General features: G+C 41.2%; 1 protein-coding gene across 3 annotated transcripts in view; it reads right to left on the bottom strand.

Annotated features, from left to right (window-relative positions):
* Positions 1–17,947, bottom strand: part of GRIK1 (glutamate ionotropic receptor kainate type subunit 1) — a 173,400-nt gene that overhangs the window by 51,449 nt on the left and 104,004 nt on the right. For all 3 annotated transcript variants that reach the window (XM_075433154.1, XM_075433165.1, XM_075433175.1), the window contains exons 4-7: positions 17,218–17,399; positions 7,412–7,465; positions 5,500–5,673; positions 1,814–1,957 (exon numbers count right to left, since the gene is read on the bottom strand). In XM_075433154.1, coding sequence (XP_075289269.1) covers positions 1,814–1,957; positions 5,500–5,673; positions 7,412–7,465; positions 17,218–17,399 — 554 coding nt within the window. The remainder of the gene's footprint in view (positions 1–1,813; positions 1,958–5,499; positions 5,674–7,411; positions 7,466–17,217; positions 17,400–17,947) is intronic.

The raw sequence follows: 17,947 nt of genomic DNA, 5'->3' as shown, positions 1-17,947 counted from the left end.
GAATAGAAACAGGAAGATAAGACTCCTGGAGTATTTAAATCAGTGTTTTACTGACCATGAAAGACACTATCTGCAAAACAATCAGCTCACATATCTCACTCCACACAAGAAAAATTAGCTGTAGGTGATAAACATGAACTGTACAACTGTTTAAGCTTTGAATTTGATTTGCTGAGATACGTCTGCAGCTCTTGGTCGAAGTACTTCCTCTGGCTTAGGATTCAGGACACTTATGCTATATACTTAGCATCACCCAAAATAAGTAGGTCACCACTGCAGGACTACGCAGGTGCATTCACTGTTACAAAGTCTTTTGCCAACTTTCAATTTCATTATAATTATTCTTAAAATACATGATAAATTGTATGAGTAGCAATGGTACCTCATTTAGTTTGAGGTTGAGAAGCACAAGAGCAAAGGTTCCCACTTAGATCAAATCAGAAGCAAGGGAGAGAGAAGTTCATCTTTATTACAGACACTTGTGAGACAATTTTCTTCTGTCTTTTACTGTTCCTGCTGCAGTCTTCCCACCTCCTCCCCAGTAAGGGAGCTGCATGCAGCACGGCTGAAGACAGTGCTAGAGAATTAATTTTTACCACTGCTGCTTCCCTGTCTCCACTGGGTGTTCCCATGATTGTATTGCAGTGAGGAAAGCATCTCAAAGCTTCCTTAATTCTTAAGTCAGGTCCCTCAGTACCGGGGTAATTCTTGTCTTTTCTTTATACTTTCAAAGAAAGAAGCTTACAAGGAAACCTTAAAATTCATAAAACGCTATGTGTGGAGAGTACTGTTTCAGGAACTTGCAATGCTTTCTATAAAGGCAAATCACCATGTCATATATTGCCTATGACAATTCTAAAAAATCAACTTAGAAAGGTTTGGAGAAGGTGGTGACAGCTCTTCTACATATTCTGTTACCACCACATGTCTTGTCTTTCAGTTTGCTTCTACTATGTTTCTGGATTCAGGTGTACACCCTGATGAGCTGCCACCGCTTATCTTGCACCTCAGTCTGCAGGTCCCGTTCCACCTATGCAAGTGCTAATGAATGTGGCTTTGATAGGAATCACACTGCCATGGACAAGAACTGGGGGAAAAGATGAAAGATACATAGGAAACTCCACATAATTTATAATTTTCATTTCCATATGGTTCCCTAAAGGAAAGGTTTCCATTTGAAATTCATAACAAAAACCTAAACTTTTGGATGAGTGAAGGCATTTCAGCTAAAACGTGTATTTTTTAGGACATCTGTGGATCTAGCTAGCTCAGTAATGCATTCTTATGAGACAGACAGTGCATGACTTCATAAAGCAATTTACTTTAGAAATACTGGCTAAAATATCTTCTGGATATTGACTACTGATCAAACAATGTGCAAAACAATTAGAATTCAGTGGTGGAAAAAGGACAGAGCTACGGACTTGCTTTTCTTTCAATTTCTAGAATGGCTGTTGTTAGTTATCACATAGGTTTGGAAATTATGTACAACCATGATAACATAAACATAACATTAACTGACCGAAAAACATGAGCAGTCTTATGGTGTATTACTCTTGAGATTTTATCACACCTACAGTTTAGCAGTTTCTTTTTTTCAAAGACCAGATAAAGTCTCCACCAAAATGCAGACCACAGACTCATGTCTGTAAATCAGCGTTTCACTGCTGGGAAAGTAAGGAAAAAATTGGCATCCGAGTGCCAGAAATGAGAGCATAGCATATGACAAAGAACAGGGAGCAACAACACAAGCCAGTACAGTAAAGAAGAAAGGAAGGATTATGCTGACCATAAGCAGATGGTCTACACTTGCCTCTTTTATCAGATTCATAAATCTGGGTCCAAAACGCCACGGTTTGTGTCTGTGGCACTGCAGAGAGCTGACAGTCATTTGGGAGGCACGCTGGGAGGCCACTGCTACCATGTAAACAGCATCGTACATCAGAGCTGCTTCAGTCTGCACGAAAAAACAGAAACAGTTTATTTAATGTATGTCTTTGTGGCTGGTCCCTCCTTTTCTCCACTAAGAACCATTCCCTCAGGCTACTGTTATGGAAAAGGCCACTACTGGGCTTTCCGTAGTTATCTGAGGTGCAAAACCCCCCATTTTCTTGCAGCTTATATTAATTTCAGAGTATTTTCAGGTGGGCATTGGGAAGAAAACTACGTTGGGCTGCTACAGGAAGAGAAGGGTAGGTGGGTCCAGTGCAGGAAAAAACACACAAGTAGCTCTGTGGAACGAAGAGGAGTTTTAAGAAGTCTCAGGTGGTACAGCAGCCCAGGTCTCACCCTCCAGGCATGTCTTAGGGCCAAGCCCTTTGCAGTATCCAGTCTTCCATAACTTCCTCATGGAATTTGCCAAAGACTCTCAGCACCTCAAGCGGTGTCATTTGAAAGGACCATGCAGGTGCTTAAGCCCGTCTCTGCCCAGCCTGCCGTTTGGTGTGGCATGGTGGCATGGCATGGGGGTGTGTGGGAGGGCTGCCCATGTAAGGCCCGTGCTAGCTCTCCATCGCCATGTTTCTCGTGGCACTTGTGGGACTTCTTTCTTCCCCAAGGTAGGCAGGGCCTGCTTGCCAGGGAAATCAGTCCCACCGAGCACCTGGCAGGTATCCTACCAGAAAGGTATCCACTGTCTCTAAGTGTCTACTCCCCTCAAGGATCTTGGCTTTTGGCACAAATGTGTGAAATGGTCCCACTGAGATTTGGCCAGGGCTGTTTCCCAGCCATACCTCCCATGCCATCTTGGAGAGAGGTGAACTGTCCTTTTGAGGTGCCTTTTTTGATGATTAAGTTGGACTTGTACATTGAATTTCTACCTCTCTAAGACCGCACAGATTAATACAGCCCTTAGATACCTAAATATTACTAAAACTACTTGATGTTCATTGTGCATCAGTGTTTCTTTTGAGAATGAGTTTATTGGTTTATAAACATGTCCAGTAAGCCTCAAACTGAGATCGCACACCCTGTCACCCTTTGTCATTGGGAAGTTTTAGACAAATCTCGCCTTCACCTTCACTGTGCTTCACTGGTCTCATGTGCGAGGTGGGAATGGTCGTGTTTCGCTTAATGAACAGGGATGCTGTAAAAATGAAGTGCTTACCTTTCTTGTAAAGCTACTGAATAATTAAATAGGGGCCTTAAAAAAAAGTACTAACTCTGCAGACGAGAAACTGGACTCATTTATATGAACTGCAAAACTAATCCATTTTTTATTCCTTTCCCATGCAATTCCTTTGGGAAATTCATAGATTTGATTCTTTGTTTCATTTACCTAAGCAAATTAAAACAACATCAGTCTTATCAGCATTGGAGGTTTTTGCTGGCAATCAAATGTGATCTGAATTTATCAGCTAATCTTAATACACCGCAGATGAAGAATCGCTCTTTACACACCAGTCAGCATCTGCACAAAACAATGCTCCCACAATCAGAGCAAATTAAAAACATTATAAACGGTGAAGCAAGCAGGAGGAGACAACAACAGCTGTTCTCAGTGTGGAGTGACTTAAAACAGATACTTGTTCCAAGTGGACCTGGAGACTAAAGGCCTGATCCAAAATCCCTCAAAATCAATGGAAAGGTTCCCATCAAAGTCAGTGTACTTCAGTTTTTACATTAGACTGGGGACACATGCATCCATGATTGAATTTTACTTGATCACTGGAATCCCAGTCTGCCTATGTCCCAGGCCTAGAGATTCTGGAGATACTTGTTGAAAAGGCTTTAATGTATACCTCACTTTGCACTCCTACCTGGGACCACTGATGCTTTTACTTGATAAAATGGTGTATCCCACATTGTTTGTGTGTTGGCAGCATTGACAGCCTTGGTTATTTGAATCTCATGCTTGCGTAACTTGTTACTCATCCATCCTGCCATGCAGCAACTGAGAGTTGGTATTACCTCCCTTAGCCTTTCATTTTGCCCTCACTGTTGTTCTGTTTTAGGGCTTGGGGCTGTATGGAGGAACGAAAGGTCTCCTCATCTTCTGAAGTAAACTACCTTATTGTCAATGTCTGTATTTGTACATAAGAAGAAAGTGACTAAGAGTTAGTCCTGGAACTTGTCTTTCTCATTTTCGTATTCTATTTAAATTACTGCAAAGAAACCCAAAGATCTCATGAGAACTACGCCTCTCTGTGCATTCTGGGCACAAAGTGGGAAGTAAACTCAAAACTGTCTTGGTCATGTCCTACTGACTTCCCACAAGCTGGCATCAGGGCAAACAATATAGCATGAACCAGAAGGGAGAAATCCTGAGTTAATGATAAGACATGTAATCCTGGTCTCCTTATACTGTGCAGCTTGTCGTAGCCTTATTGTCTAATGAAATATAGCAATATTGCAGCTCTCCATCAAACTGAATTAGCAGTACTTGCTATGAATGTTTAAATGATCACAGCCAACTAGAAATATGCTTTCTTTCGTGCTCATGCTGTTTCAGAGTATCAAGGACACTAAGAGATTATAGAGATGCAAAGGAGAGGTTAAGAGTTTGGGATAAAAAAGAGAGCATAAGGATGTAGTAAGAACTTTGTTTTTCCTCGTTTTACAGTTGGGTGAATGCAGCTGAATAGCTATGTGTGAATAGCTACCCTTGCAGGTGTTCTGTAGTCACATCAGAAGTTCCCAGAGACAGCTTTTCCCCCTGCTTTGCGTATGAGTGAGCACAATAGCATTGCCCAAATAAGTAACATTGTTTTGAAATGCGAGTAGTAGCACACATACTGCATTTCTCGTCAGGATGTTAGGATGTTTCAAAATTTTCCCTGCAATCATCTGCAATAAAGTCTGTTTCATATGGCTTCGAACTCCACTCAGCACATAAGATTTATTATCTTACATTGCAATAAGATGGCAACCCTTCACCCTGCAAAACTGAATGGAGTCACACCGTCCATGTAATTGTTCCTAGTCTTTCGTTTCCTTCTTGGGGGAGTGGTAGGGAGGAAATCCTAATTTCCTGGCTTGATGATACCTTTCATTTATCTTTAAATTATATCTTAAAAGTTAGAGTTGCTGCAGATGACGGAAATGAAGAGAAAGGACACTTTTCCAATTTAAAAATGCTATTACCTGTCCAGATGTACAATATATTTCCCTGCAGGTCATAAATTGTATACTTGCTCTGAAAGTTTTTATTTCCTGCTATGTTCTTCAACCCATCCAGAACATTATTAGAGAAATGAGGCAGCAGTGTATACATTTGACAACAATAAGATGAATTATGTTAGCTGGATGGCACCGTGGTGGAGAATTGTCACTCATCTCTGGAGCTGCCTGGCAGTGGTTTGTGACACAGATAAGTAAAACACTGGTTCATGGGGCAAGTGCACTTCTGGCTACAAGTGGGTAAAAGCAAGTCTGTTTTGGGGATGCTGCTTCAGCATTTGCACTGAGAAACAAAGCAGTAATGGGATCGGATCACATCCGCTAGAACAGCGTTTTGAAGCCACTGTAGATGCCCCTGCATCATTGTGGTTGTTCACTTACTGTCATCATGCCATCGAGGAGGCCAGTCTCTGGTTTCGGGGGTGCCTGCAGACGCTCCATTGACCATTTCTCAATGACTGACGAAACTTGCGGGTTCTCAATGTTGAGCAGGCGAAACCCTGTCATATTTACTCCGCTGTATCTGTAGGGTTCCAGGTCTAATGCAAATAGATCCTAAATCACCATTAAGAAAACAAACAAAACCAGATGTAGTATTTTTAAAGCAAAATGCTCAGAAGGCACAATTAGGCCAAAACTTTATTTGATTTTTAATCCAAAGCACAATCAAAGTGCTGGGGTTTTTTTCCCTATGAATGCTCTGTTTGGCCTCAAAGACTAGTCATGACCACCTCAGTTATAAATCTGAATAAACCAAAGCTGTGTGAAGTTTATGACAAACCACATATCTGCTTTGTTGGAATGTAAAAATCAGTGCCCCACAACAACACTATTTCGCAACAAACCTGCACAAGAGTATCAAATTTTAATTTATAGCAATCTTCTAACAGCGTTACAGCTCTGACAAACCAACATGAGAAAATAGACGGCCAGTGTCAAGCTTGTTTCTCAACTCAGAGAACAAAAATTCCAGGAGATGTCAAGAGTGATACACTTTTACTGCTTATGAATCCCATTTTTCTCCTGCCTTGCTTCCTTCAGGTGACTTGCTGCCAGTATGTCTAATGGACACATCAGGTCAGTGCACAGTAAGTCCATGTGCTTCAGTGCTTGGTGTTTACAGGGCAAGAAAATAATGGATATTCTAAGTGATATAATTGTGTGTCACTTTCCACAGCTGGAACTATCAGGGAGTTGAAATAATAAGAAATAACTGATTTTCAAAGCCTGAAGGCTGTTTTTCAAAACAACTTTTTGCTGATCCCGGCAGGCCAGTAAAATCACAAATGCATTGGTCGTGGTTTAATACCACAGTAACCATCAAAATGTCAACTTTTACAATACCACAATGTCGAGATATCACCAGCACTGCTTACTGCTGGTTCTGATATGTGCTGTATACTATCTCACGCATATTGTTGCTGATGGTTACCATTTTATGTTAGATTCACTGCTATTGTATAAAACCATAAGATCCAAAGTAAATCCTAAATTTTCACATTTTTCTTGATGTTAAAATGGCCTTGAAGAGAAATATTTCAAGCTACTACTACAAGTTCCCAACAGCTAGAGAGTCTTTTCTGACTAATGAATTGACTATTGGATTCAAAATTATATTTCACTTCCACATAATATTTTATACGGAAAGGAAATAATGAATAATCTGATGCATATGAACAGATATAACCCAGTCCTCTAGGATTGTTTTAGCAATATTGATTCTTTGCTTTCTTTCTAGTCTACAATGCAAATGGACATCAAGCATGGATTGAGTTATACTTATATATAGCATATAACTTAAAATATAGGAAAAATGTGCTGAAATAATTTTTTACAGATTTGTACCATATAAGAAAATTTAGGGGTTTTCTTCTACTATAAAATTTCCCACTGACACTTATGTCATTTTATACATATGTGATTTTGTGTTCTTCCAAGTAAATTAAATATTTTAGTGATGAGCCGCACTGCCCACAGTGCTTGCCCTTGGCTCTGCTGCAAAGCAATTCATTCATTATTTTGTTTCACTCTGATCCACCTGCACCAATGGCTCCTCCTTAAATACAATACTGCAATTAACTTTCATTGTATTAGAGTTAGACAGCCCCACAGATACTGCAAAATATCTTCCTTACAAACTTATGACTCCTGATATTACTAAGGAGTGTCAGTACTCATTCTCCAGGGATTTCCTTGAATAATGGCAACAAAGATCTTCTAGAAAAAGTGTAAATTTTTAGCTGTCTTTTCTGCAACAGAGAATATTCACCCCCAAATCTTCAGTGTTCCTTACCAGTGTTGTAAAAAAGTAGTGGTAGTATTCAGTCATCATTCCCATGGAGAGAATCTGTTGAAAGAGGTTGAAAGGTGAATGTACTTTACATTGAAAGGGTGCTTTCAGTGTACTGCACTGTCTTTTGAAAAGCATTGGTTAATCTGGAACAACACGTTACAGGTCATGAAAACTTGATTACAATACAACCTACATTTTTCTTCAGGAGCAAAAAATATCCTACTGTGTTTAAATTATATTTTTGTCAGCCACTTGTGCTCAGGAAAGAGACTAAAGATTGCAAAACTTCTGGGACAAGAAAAATTACTAGCAATAACAAGAAGCTGATTTTTTAAAAGTCAAATTCTTTAGTCTGCAGTTTAGAAGTGCTAAAAAGGCAATCGCTAGCAGACAACTGAATTTGTAGGGAAAATGCTTAGGTGCAGGTTTTTTTATTCTGCATTACCATGTGAGAACAAGACACTTGGTGAGTGCTCACTGAAGTAAACACAAAAAAAAGCAAAAGGAAGAAAGCTTCTGCAAATGCCTTTTGTTCCACCTGTGGAATGCCTGTCTGCAGGAGGTTGTCAAAACAACTGGTACGAAAGGATTTCTGGTCTGGATTAATTTTCCAGAGTCAGACCTTTTGAAGGCCTGCGAGGTAAGGATGGCATTTCAATGCATACTGACTGGCTTCTCAGGGCACAAGAGGATGAAATTTTTCTTCCCAGCCCTCAGGTTGCAGGAAATTTCGAGAGAGAAATGTTTTGTTCCCTCAGCCCCTCTCCAAAAATCGTTGGGAATGGTAGTGTAAAACACCCCTGATGGCGTATAACAGGATGCTCTGCGGTTTCAGCCCAGCATCTCCTCTGTGTGTCATTGCATCCATGCACGCTATTACCATGATGCAAGCACTGGGCCCTCTAGGATCTTGTGAGGAGGAGGAGGAGGAGGAGTTACAAGCTAGGAAAATACTGAAGAATTCATTATCATGACAGTAACACAGACAAAGGTTAATTGTTATTCGGTCTTCATCACAGTAAGGTAAGCATCGGCTATTAATAGTATTTTAGGACACTTTTAGCGGTTCCTGAATAGCTGTCCGAAAGACAGGGGAAAATAGTGTGATTCAGCTTGCCAAAATCCTTTTTTATGGCAAAAGCTTCTCAAAAATCTGTTGTATGACTGTGTATGCCAATTCCTCACATACAAAAAAAAGAAAAACCCTGAACTTTCTAAGCTGCAGTAGATAATAAAAACAGCTCAGTGTTAATCACAAACAACCAATCCATTTCCAGCCACTGAAAACCAAGCCAGAAGGCAAGTATTTTATTGAAATGCTCCACTGAATTTACTCGTCAAAATTGCCTTTTTTATTTCTTATTTTATTAATCCTCTTCTATTCCATTTCTTACAGTTATTTTATTACCTGTAGAAATGAGCAATCTAGCAATCCTGGAGATTGATGTTCCTTCCCTGTTTACAGACAGAAAATGATCTATGGTAGCATCAACAGAAACTTTTGCATGCTGTGTTTCCCAGCTGACCTGGCTGGAGTGAGCTTTGCTCACCAGAGCCATTGGATTTCTGTGTCTAAGGTCCCTGCTATGGGAAGGAGGTGCCTGTCAGGATTGTTATGATGCAGGTCTCTTTTCAGTTGGAAATCACCCAATTACTTCACACAGGGCACAGACCAGGCGCTGGGTTATGCAAAGGTAGTTTGGGCCCAGGTAAACATCTGTATGCCTAAAGTTATTTGGTCCTCTACAGGAAGTTTGCTGTTAGTCCATGGTGTTACATTAGTATGAAAGCGAGTTCATACTAATAAGGGTAAATAGGAGGATACAAATACCCATATTTAAATTATTGATTCATTACAGCTCTAATTGTAACTTGAGATAGAAAGGCTGACATCAAGTCATTGCAATTCTGTTATCTGAAGATATAATCTGCAATTTGCCTGTGTAGAAATTGTAAGACAATGGAGAACCAGGACAATGCTGCGCTATATAATGCCTTAAAATACAAATTTACGTGAACTAGACAGATAGCTTAAATTGAATGATTACAAAGTTTGTAGCCTGGATGCTCAGTAAGCGTTACCCAGCTTGTGCTGCTGCAGCTACACTGCTACTGGGTATCCAGCTAGTTAATTCAAGGTAGCCCCATTATGGCTTTCCATATAAATCCAAGGGTACTAGCCTGAGAGCAGTGTTTGCCTCCTGAACACATATTTTATTAAAAGTTTTTATGAGAATATTGATTCCCAAGTAATGCACTATAAACAGAGCTGGCAGGACACACATAATAATGATTTCAAAAGTCAAGATACAGGATTGTCTTTGCAAAAATCCCAGAACCAAAACCCCTGAAAACCAAAGGCAATTGAATGCAAAAAGTGAGGTTCAGCCAGCAATGTTATCTGCCCTAACCAATATACATGTTCATGATGGCAGTTGCTGGAAGGGTGCCATGGATTTGCCAAGGACCATGCTCCCAAGGGCCCTATCAGAGATGCTCGCTGAAATTCTCTCTAAGAAAGTATTGCAGCAACCTTGAAAAGTTTAATCAGCATGTCACTTTTGTATTTTCTGTATGAACAATGACTTAATTAAGAAATGAAGATGCCAACAGCCAGAAGGGAGCTTGGAAGTAACACACACACCTTAATAATGCCCTTGTCTGGTTAAGGAATAAGGGTTGCTGTTGGATCTGTCCCAGGCTGGGCCCCGCTCTGCCACTGAGCTCTGCCCTCTTACTTCGCGCTGGACACAAGAACAGCCTTAACTGGTTGTCCTCCCCTCTAACAGTCATGAAGGATGATAATTAGTTAACAGTTATATAGCACTTAGACGTCACTGCGACATGTGAGTTAGATCTGTAGATTGACCTAAATAGGGTGGGTTTCATTTATCATAAAGTCTTCGTAATAATCACTTATTTATGTTTTAGTGTAAGATGGTTGCTAAGTAAAATTCCCAATGAATAATGATTTAATGACGGTACCAAATGTCCACTCTGATGGATGCTATTAGGAAAACAGAAGATGAAGACAAGTTAAAGCAAAAGCAGGAGGAATGCTGAGTATCATGCTAGAGGCCCCAAAGTCTTAATGACTTGGATGTTGCTATTAATGTAAATAGGAGAGTTGCAAGGACTCATCTTCTGCTGTGTGTTTGCAACACAGCAGATACAGGGAAAGCAGCTTCCAGGAACTACCAGGAGCAAGACAATAATAAAAGCATGTTAGGAGCAAAGACTTGTCTCAGTTTGGGACACCTCTGAAGTACCTTACAAAGTAGCTGCACAGGCTCTTCCCACAGAGCAAGTGTCCTCCCCACTGGAGAAAATAAGCACAGCAGTCCAGAAGAGAGAAGGGAAGGCAACAAGATTGATTTGTGTATATACAGCTGCCCATAAGCAACTAGAATGAGATTTCATTACACACTTCTATTTAAATAAATTTGCATGTAATTATTTAAATAATTATGCATCTGATATAAATGTCCTATTTAAATAATAACAGCTTTTACTTACTGTGGAACTTAGATGAATATAAACTAGTGAAACCGGGCTAAAATATTCTCCATTCTTCTTTTCGATCTCCTACCCATCCTACCCTGTACAAAATCTGTTCCTCGGTCAAACTCAGATATGGTTGGATTGTGGATTATCTTGGCAAAAAACATGAAGAGACTTCCATCTCTAATTATCCATTTCAGATGAGAAGGTTGTAGGTCTTTCACAGACCTATACTTTTAGCTGTGGGTCATGAACTATAACGTGAATCTGAAAAAGTATCTGTTGTTAAACTATATATGGCAAGCTGACAGAAACTGGATAAAAATATTCTCTCTCATGTCTACAGATCTGTTTGGGTGCCCTGTTCCTGGCTTTCATCATATCCCAGCTCCAACCTGCATTTGTTCATCTTGTAAAAAAATCACCACCTCACTTAGATCTAGTGTCAGTCTTCATTCAAGGTGGGCTGAAAGCAGAATGATAGTGAGGCATATTAGTGGGAACTGCATCAAATACTTGGCTTGCTTTCACTTTGCATTTTTTCTCTCATGCTATTATTTAATCTCGTGACCATTAAATGAACGCATTTCATTATCCAATTAATTAGTACCACCACTATTTTCTAAGATCAGCAAGACACACCATAATGAGTAAAAGCCCCTCTTCTGCCTCCTTGCCTCTTAAGTGTTCAATATAAAAGGTTTATATTGTGTTTACAGTCCTTCCCTGGACTCTCTAGACAGCTTTACTTGGACATAACGCAATGGAAATCTGCATCCCACTCTGTCACAGCAGTGGTCCAGGGGGAGTGGTATAGAGTTCCTCCAACATGGACATGAGCCATGTCAAGAAACAAGATATATTCTGTAAATACTTTGCCAGTATTGGAGTTCTGCTGGAAGCAAGGGCCACAGCAATAGGGCAGGACATGTGCTGGCCCAGGGTCCCAGTCAGCTGTGGTTGGATCCTTCTGCTTCCTGAAGACATCCCAGGGAGCTAGGGCAGCAGCATTACCTTTCAAACACCAGCACGGACATCACCTCACAGAACCATGACTGAAAGCACTCCCTAAGTTTGAAAGTCTGCTTGCATTTGCACCACCCAGTGAATCTTCCAAGGAAGCAAAGAACAACTACATGTGCAAGATGTACCATGTATGACACTGCACTGAGTTTATGTAACTGGTTTAGCTTTCATCTAGACAGCACAGCTAACAAGAACAGAGAAGCAGAGGTCTCAGCACAGTGCAGCTATGATGTTACACAGCAAGGGTCCCAAAAGACTGTACTCTGATTTGTAGCCTGTACTGCTGTATCTTTGAATCTCAGAATAAAGCTTCCAAGGCAATGGCTACATTTACTTGTACAGAGACCCACAAGTACGTTTAGGAACTGAAGTGCACTGCCAAATTTCAGGATGAATTACCCCTGCCACACCATTTCTGTGCCCATGGTCTTTATTGATGTCTTAGCCCATGTATGTTCTAGGGACCAATACTCTCTCTTGCCTTCTGATGCCATCCAGCAGTAACCAGATGTCCAGAAGAGGATGAGCTCCCATCAGCAAACCCTTTATAAAATCAATAAGAGAAAAGACAACCAGCGAAGTCAGTATGTCTCCGCTTCTCACCCTGGGGCTTGGGGGCATCTGGGGTGATCTGCCACTGGTATTTCTCCAGCATCAGTGAGAACAGACCTAATCCTGCCTTTTCTTAGCAGACAGTGGGCTTGAGCCTACCTGTCAAGTTACTAGAAGCAGTATACTCAGGAACTGAAGTTTTATATTCTTACATTTATTATTGTACTTGGAATGTATTCTAAGGTGACACTTAGTTTTCATACTTCTGTAGGAAATGAATCAATTATTTTGCTCTTTGTCTGTCACACAGTGAAAGAGAACATAGAAGCCTTTAAAAAATGCTCTGTGAGAGTCTTAAACCTGATTAAATATACAGTACATTTCATAAAATCTGTTTTAGAGGTGTGGAGGAACGAGTAGATAACTAAAGGCTAGTAGCAACATAATTTATGAGAGATAAGTTTGCCTAGCAGTAAAATCTATGTCAACTATTGGTGTGTTGGAAGAATATATTGAAGGTTAACCATAACAACTTAACCTCTTGAACTAAGTTCCTCATACAAAAAGGCAATATCAGACTAAATGCAGTATGTGCAGGATATATTGGAAGATTCATGTATAAAACAGATTCCAATTTGCAATATCTAGATTTAACTGACTTGTGGGATTGTTTACCTAGTCTAGACAGAACACTAAATCTGTCTGCAAAATATTTCAGGTAAATGTTGTAACCATAACATTTTTTCCTTAAGAAAGTGTTTCCAACTTCTTTGTGTAAGGGACTCCGTCCTGCTGGTCTTTGGCCAGTTTGGAAGGTGCCTTATTATCTCACACTCTGTCAGGGATATCTATTTTTAGGCTTGGAAAGGAGAGAGATGCTAGGCACCCTCGGACCAGAGCAGGACAGGCAATTCTGAAGTCAAACAGGGAGGTTCCTGCCAAGCTTAAGGAGATCCTGGGTGAAACTTTGGAGATCACAATTAAGAAACCACAGCTGCATTTGGCATCTGCTTTTGGCATGTAATTCTCTACTAGTCTCGCTCCTTGTCAGATGATTTGTTCGGTCTTCATGAGCTTTAAAGCTCCAGCAGCCAAGATTTTCAAGTAGACTTTAGGATTGACAGACCAGCTGCAACTTTTTTCATCAGTTCTGCTGGTGTCGTACATCTTGTTTGAAAACCCTGCTGGCATAACCTCCCAGTTCAAGTAATTTCAGCATATCCTGAACCCTGCAGAGCGGGTCACTTTGGGAAGCAGAGCTGCCAGTTTGGGTGGTTACTGGTACCGGCAACAGAACTGGAAAACTCCCTTAGCTGATGTGTGTCAGTTACATGAGGTTACCAACTCTTCTGAGGGAATATGGAGAGAAAACACAAAGTGACTATTGAAAAGGCAGCAATTAATAATCACAATATCCTCTTGCTCCTTCCAGATCTGGGTGATAAGAGGGCCTGGCCTCATTAAGCTGGCTGGGGACTGTGAAAGCCTGTGCCCTCTTCAGCATTTCAGAGAAAAGGGGAAATGGGTAAGCTTAGGGAGTAGGTTACTCAGCTGTGTGCAAGCTTTGTATTTTGTTTAAATTGGGTTATTGATTCTCCTGTTCTTGTTGTGCACAAGGAAGAAGCGTGGCTCAATGGTATTTTAGTTGAAGCTATAAATAAGCAAAAGACAGTCTCATTTAAGAGAAGAAATCTGTCTTTTGTGCTGTTTTGTAAACAACAGGTTGAAGGAGGGAAGTGCAGAGGTCACCTCCCCTAGTCCCACAGCCCAGTAATGTGGCTGGGTCAGGTAGCTCTGCACTCCCAAAAACAGCTCCATGTGCTCACTCTTTCAGGACAGAATTTCAGATGTGCTAATCCTTTTGCTCCCAGAAAGAGCTTTCAGGCATCCTTTGCCCTCCCTCCCTGGGAAACAAGATGTGCGCCTGCTTGCAGAGCCATTGCTGCCCCCACTGACCCCGGTGGCAAGGGCACCACTGGAACCAGGGCAGCAACTTTCCTGCCCTGCCTGTGCTTGTGTCTCGGAGCCAGGCTGGTGGATAGCAGCAGAAATGCCTCTTTCCCAGAGGTGTAGAGGACATGAGGGATGCTGCCTACCTTGGCTGGGGATTGTCCAAGGGAGACGGAGCATGTCCTGGTGCAGAGGGGGCACCCCTCGGGCTTGGAAGGGAGGAAGTGAAGAGCCTCGTTTAAAGCTTTTGGGGGGAAACCTGTGCAGGCTCAGAGGGTGGAGAGGACACAGGAACCAAGCATAAGCAGAGGTGGGTATGTGCCTGTGTGACCCTGCTACAGTTTTAATCTGTAAAATAACCTCCACCGCCCGACCCACTACAAATCTCCACTTCTTTTATTTATCTTCTCCTGCATGGGCTACTAAACATCTGCTGCATTATTGCAAACACAGTTGGCAGACAAGAAATTGTGGGTTTGGGGGTGGGTTTAGATGAGCATTGGCTCCAGTTCCTACTAGAAATCCTATATAATTTAACAATTATATGTATTTTTCCCATAATATTTTTTTGATCATTTACAAAGTCAGAAATATTCTTTACTGACATTGCAGAGTTTTCTTAAAATAATTTCTATAGTATTCTCTTTAATATCTTGTTTTCATTCAGTGCAAAATTATACAGGGGTTTCTGTGTGCAGTGATGAGAATGCGAACCATGGTACCTCATGTAGCTAAACCTACAATCAGATGAGTCACACATGAATTCAGAGCCCTCCACACCTTCCCATTTCACAGCTGCCTTTGACAGTGAGGAACTTCAACACCTGAGTTACTGCTGCCAGCATCTAGATTCAGTCACAGAACCATCTCATATAAAATCCATTTTCCCTTTCCTTCTAGCCTATATTTATGTTGCTTCCTTTCTCACCGCTCTGACCCACAAGTGTAACTATCTTAATCTTCCTGTTTTCTCCCACACTGCATTCACCATCCTTCTCTGAGTTCTTAAGGCATTGGAGAGCATTGTCTCTACCTGCAGCCTGTCAGTTTTCTCCCTGATCCATTTCCCACACAAACTGTTCTGCCACTTTGCCCTGTCTTAGTGCATCTTTCAGCACTTCCTCTTCTTCTTTTGACACTAAGGTTATTTTTTTTTCTCCGTACTCAGCCTGGTATTTTTGACATTTCGTGCCTCCTGCAGTGTGCCAGACTTCTGCACTTTCTTCTTTCAGATCCCTGAAAATTCGCGTTGTCAGTTTAACTTTGCCCCCACAAATGTCTTTTTGGAGCACCTTGTGCTTGCTGTCATGTTTTAATGCCTTCAGACAGCCCTTCACAGAGCAGAGTGAGGGAACAGCAACTCTCCTGTCCACCCACCTTCCCATTTTTGCTGCAGTGCTCTCCCCATCGCGTGAGAGAGAAGCTGCATGATTACACACCCTCCTCTTGCTCTTCCCTCATGCTCTCAACATCATGCCTGTATCTGGCCCTGTCCCTGCTCTAGCTTAAACGTATGACTTGCACCAAGAAAACCCTAAAATTTAGTCCAGGCCAACCTTCCCAACAGCAATAAATCTAACCCTACCAGCTCATGGGAGCTGTTTGCTGTTCTCAGCTGTGCTGCATCTGATTTAGGACACCGTCCTGCACATCTGTGTTCACAGGTCCAAGATTCTCCAGTCTGGGGAGGATCATTTCAGGCTCCACAGACTAATGCAACCAGTAAGTGGTCTTTCTCACTTTGATCCAGAATGCTGCTCTGCATAACTTAAATATGTCAGCAAAACATTCTGAAATGGAAGCACCTTTATGGGACAGCCCATATCTGTACATTTAGATCAGCAGAACCTTTCTCATGACCTTCTGGGATCAGTTTTACTGACAGTAAAACCAAAAACCTCTCATAATGCCATTCACAATGTATTAGTTGCTTGGTATTGCTGTCTATAGGTCAATGAATTGCAGGAGCCAGTGCTTTAGACTTTGATTGTCTAGAAATTTATAGTAAGTGACAACAGTAAATTCTAATTTACACCACTCTTTGTGTGCCCCTGGTAACGTCCCAACCCATTAACATCAGGCTTTGTGGCGTTTGTCCTTGCCTTGTGTGACTGTCAAACTCTCATGCTTAGGTCAGGGCTATGTCAACCCTTGCACAATAGCCCCTCTTCGTGTTTTAAAGTATATGTTTTTCTTCTGATACTTTCTCCATTCCATTTTCTTGCTGTACCAGTTTAAAATGTAATGAGGCAGTGCTAGCAGACCAAATCTTGCTTTGTTACAGGGATGTGCATGTACAGTTACGCTCTTGTCTGCAGTGGATTAATGCCCCGTTGTTACCACAGTCAGCTCTGAACATGATGTGCAGCCTCTGTGGAGGCAATAGCTCAATGTGAGCCACTCCCTAAGCACTCCAAAATGGGCTCGCTCTTTTTTTTGTGGAGGAAGACATAAAAAATCTATTGACTAAACCAGGACAAGCTGAAATAAATGCAACAATCTTGCTAGTCAAGCAGAACCTGAAGTATTAAAAATAAATTCATATTTCCTTCTGCAGGGTATCTATGGACCTCTCTTCAGACATCAATACTGCTGCTGAGCCTTATGGCTCTGTGAAGCTCTGAAGTCCTGTTCAGTGTTCAGATGCTGCTGCATGTTCTGTTACAACTTCTGTCCCCGGCATTAACGAGTCTACGGCTTAAATTTGTAAATCAGAGAGGCTGACAACTTTCAGGATATAAAATGAATGTCACGCTTTTTCACCCCCTTCCCCTTACCTGCTTGAGGATTTCTGCTGCTGTTTCATGTGAACAATCAAATATCACGTAGAACTCCTTGCCCTTCTTCATCTCCTTGAGTAAAGGCCTGGCATCTTTATTCCCAGAGGGCAGCTGACGGATTTTGATTTTAATGTTGTATCTAGAAGGGGCTTTGATGAGCTCTTGCAAGCGAATTAGACCTGAAAAAATGATACACAATTACAAAACTTACCATTCTGTGCAATGAGTATTTATTGTCACTTAATCAGGGTCTCTTATCAGTCCCAACATATTTCACATACCCAAAGGGGAGCTGTTAGCTTCATACTTGCCAGCCTCTCAACTTATATTGTTATAGATTTTCCTCTTCATAGTTATGCTTGGCTTCAACATAAAAATATTCAGAAACGTACTTTTAATTGGTTCACTATAGGATATGTCTGTATTGATGCCATATTGCTACAGTTTATTGCAAAAAGCACAGAATGCTTCTTCCCTGGCTGCTAATTATTATTCCAATATTAAACAACAAAAACATAGCACTGAAGAAACCTCCTTACTAACTTTCCTACCTAATGTCAAGCATGACCAGATGAGGGGAAACAGAGGAAGAAAAATATTCAGTGGCCAGAACCTCCATTGTGGCTCACTTAGTGGTTAGCCTGAGTAGCACTTGCCAGTAATTATTCTTAATAAGCATCCATATGGCTTTCATTGTCCTCACTCCAGCATATGTTGCAATACCCCA

This window comes from Opisthocomus hoazin, chromosome 1 (genome assembly GCF_030867145.1).
Source record: "Opisthocomus hoazin isolate bOpiHoa1 chromosome 1, bOpiHoa1.hap1, whole genome shotgun sequence".
Classification (NCBI taxonomy): Eukaryota; Metazoa; Chordata; class Aves; order Opisthocomiformes; family Opisthocomidae; genus Opisthocomus; species Opisthocomus hoazin.
This window is presented reverse-complemented; position numbering and strand designations above follow the sequence as displayed.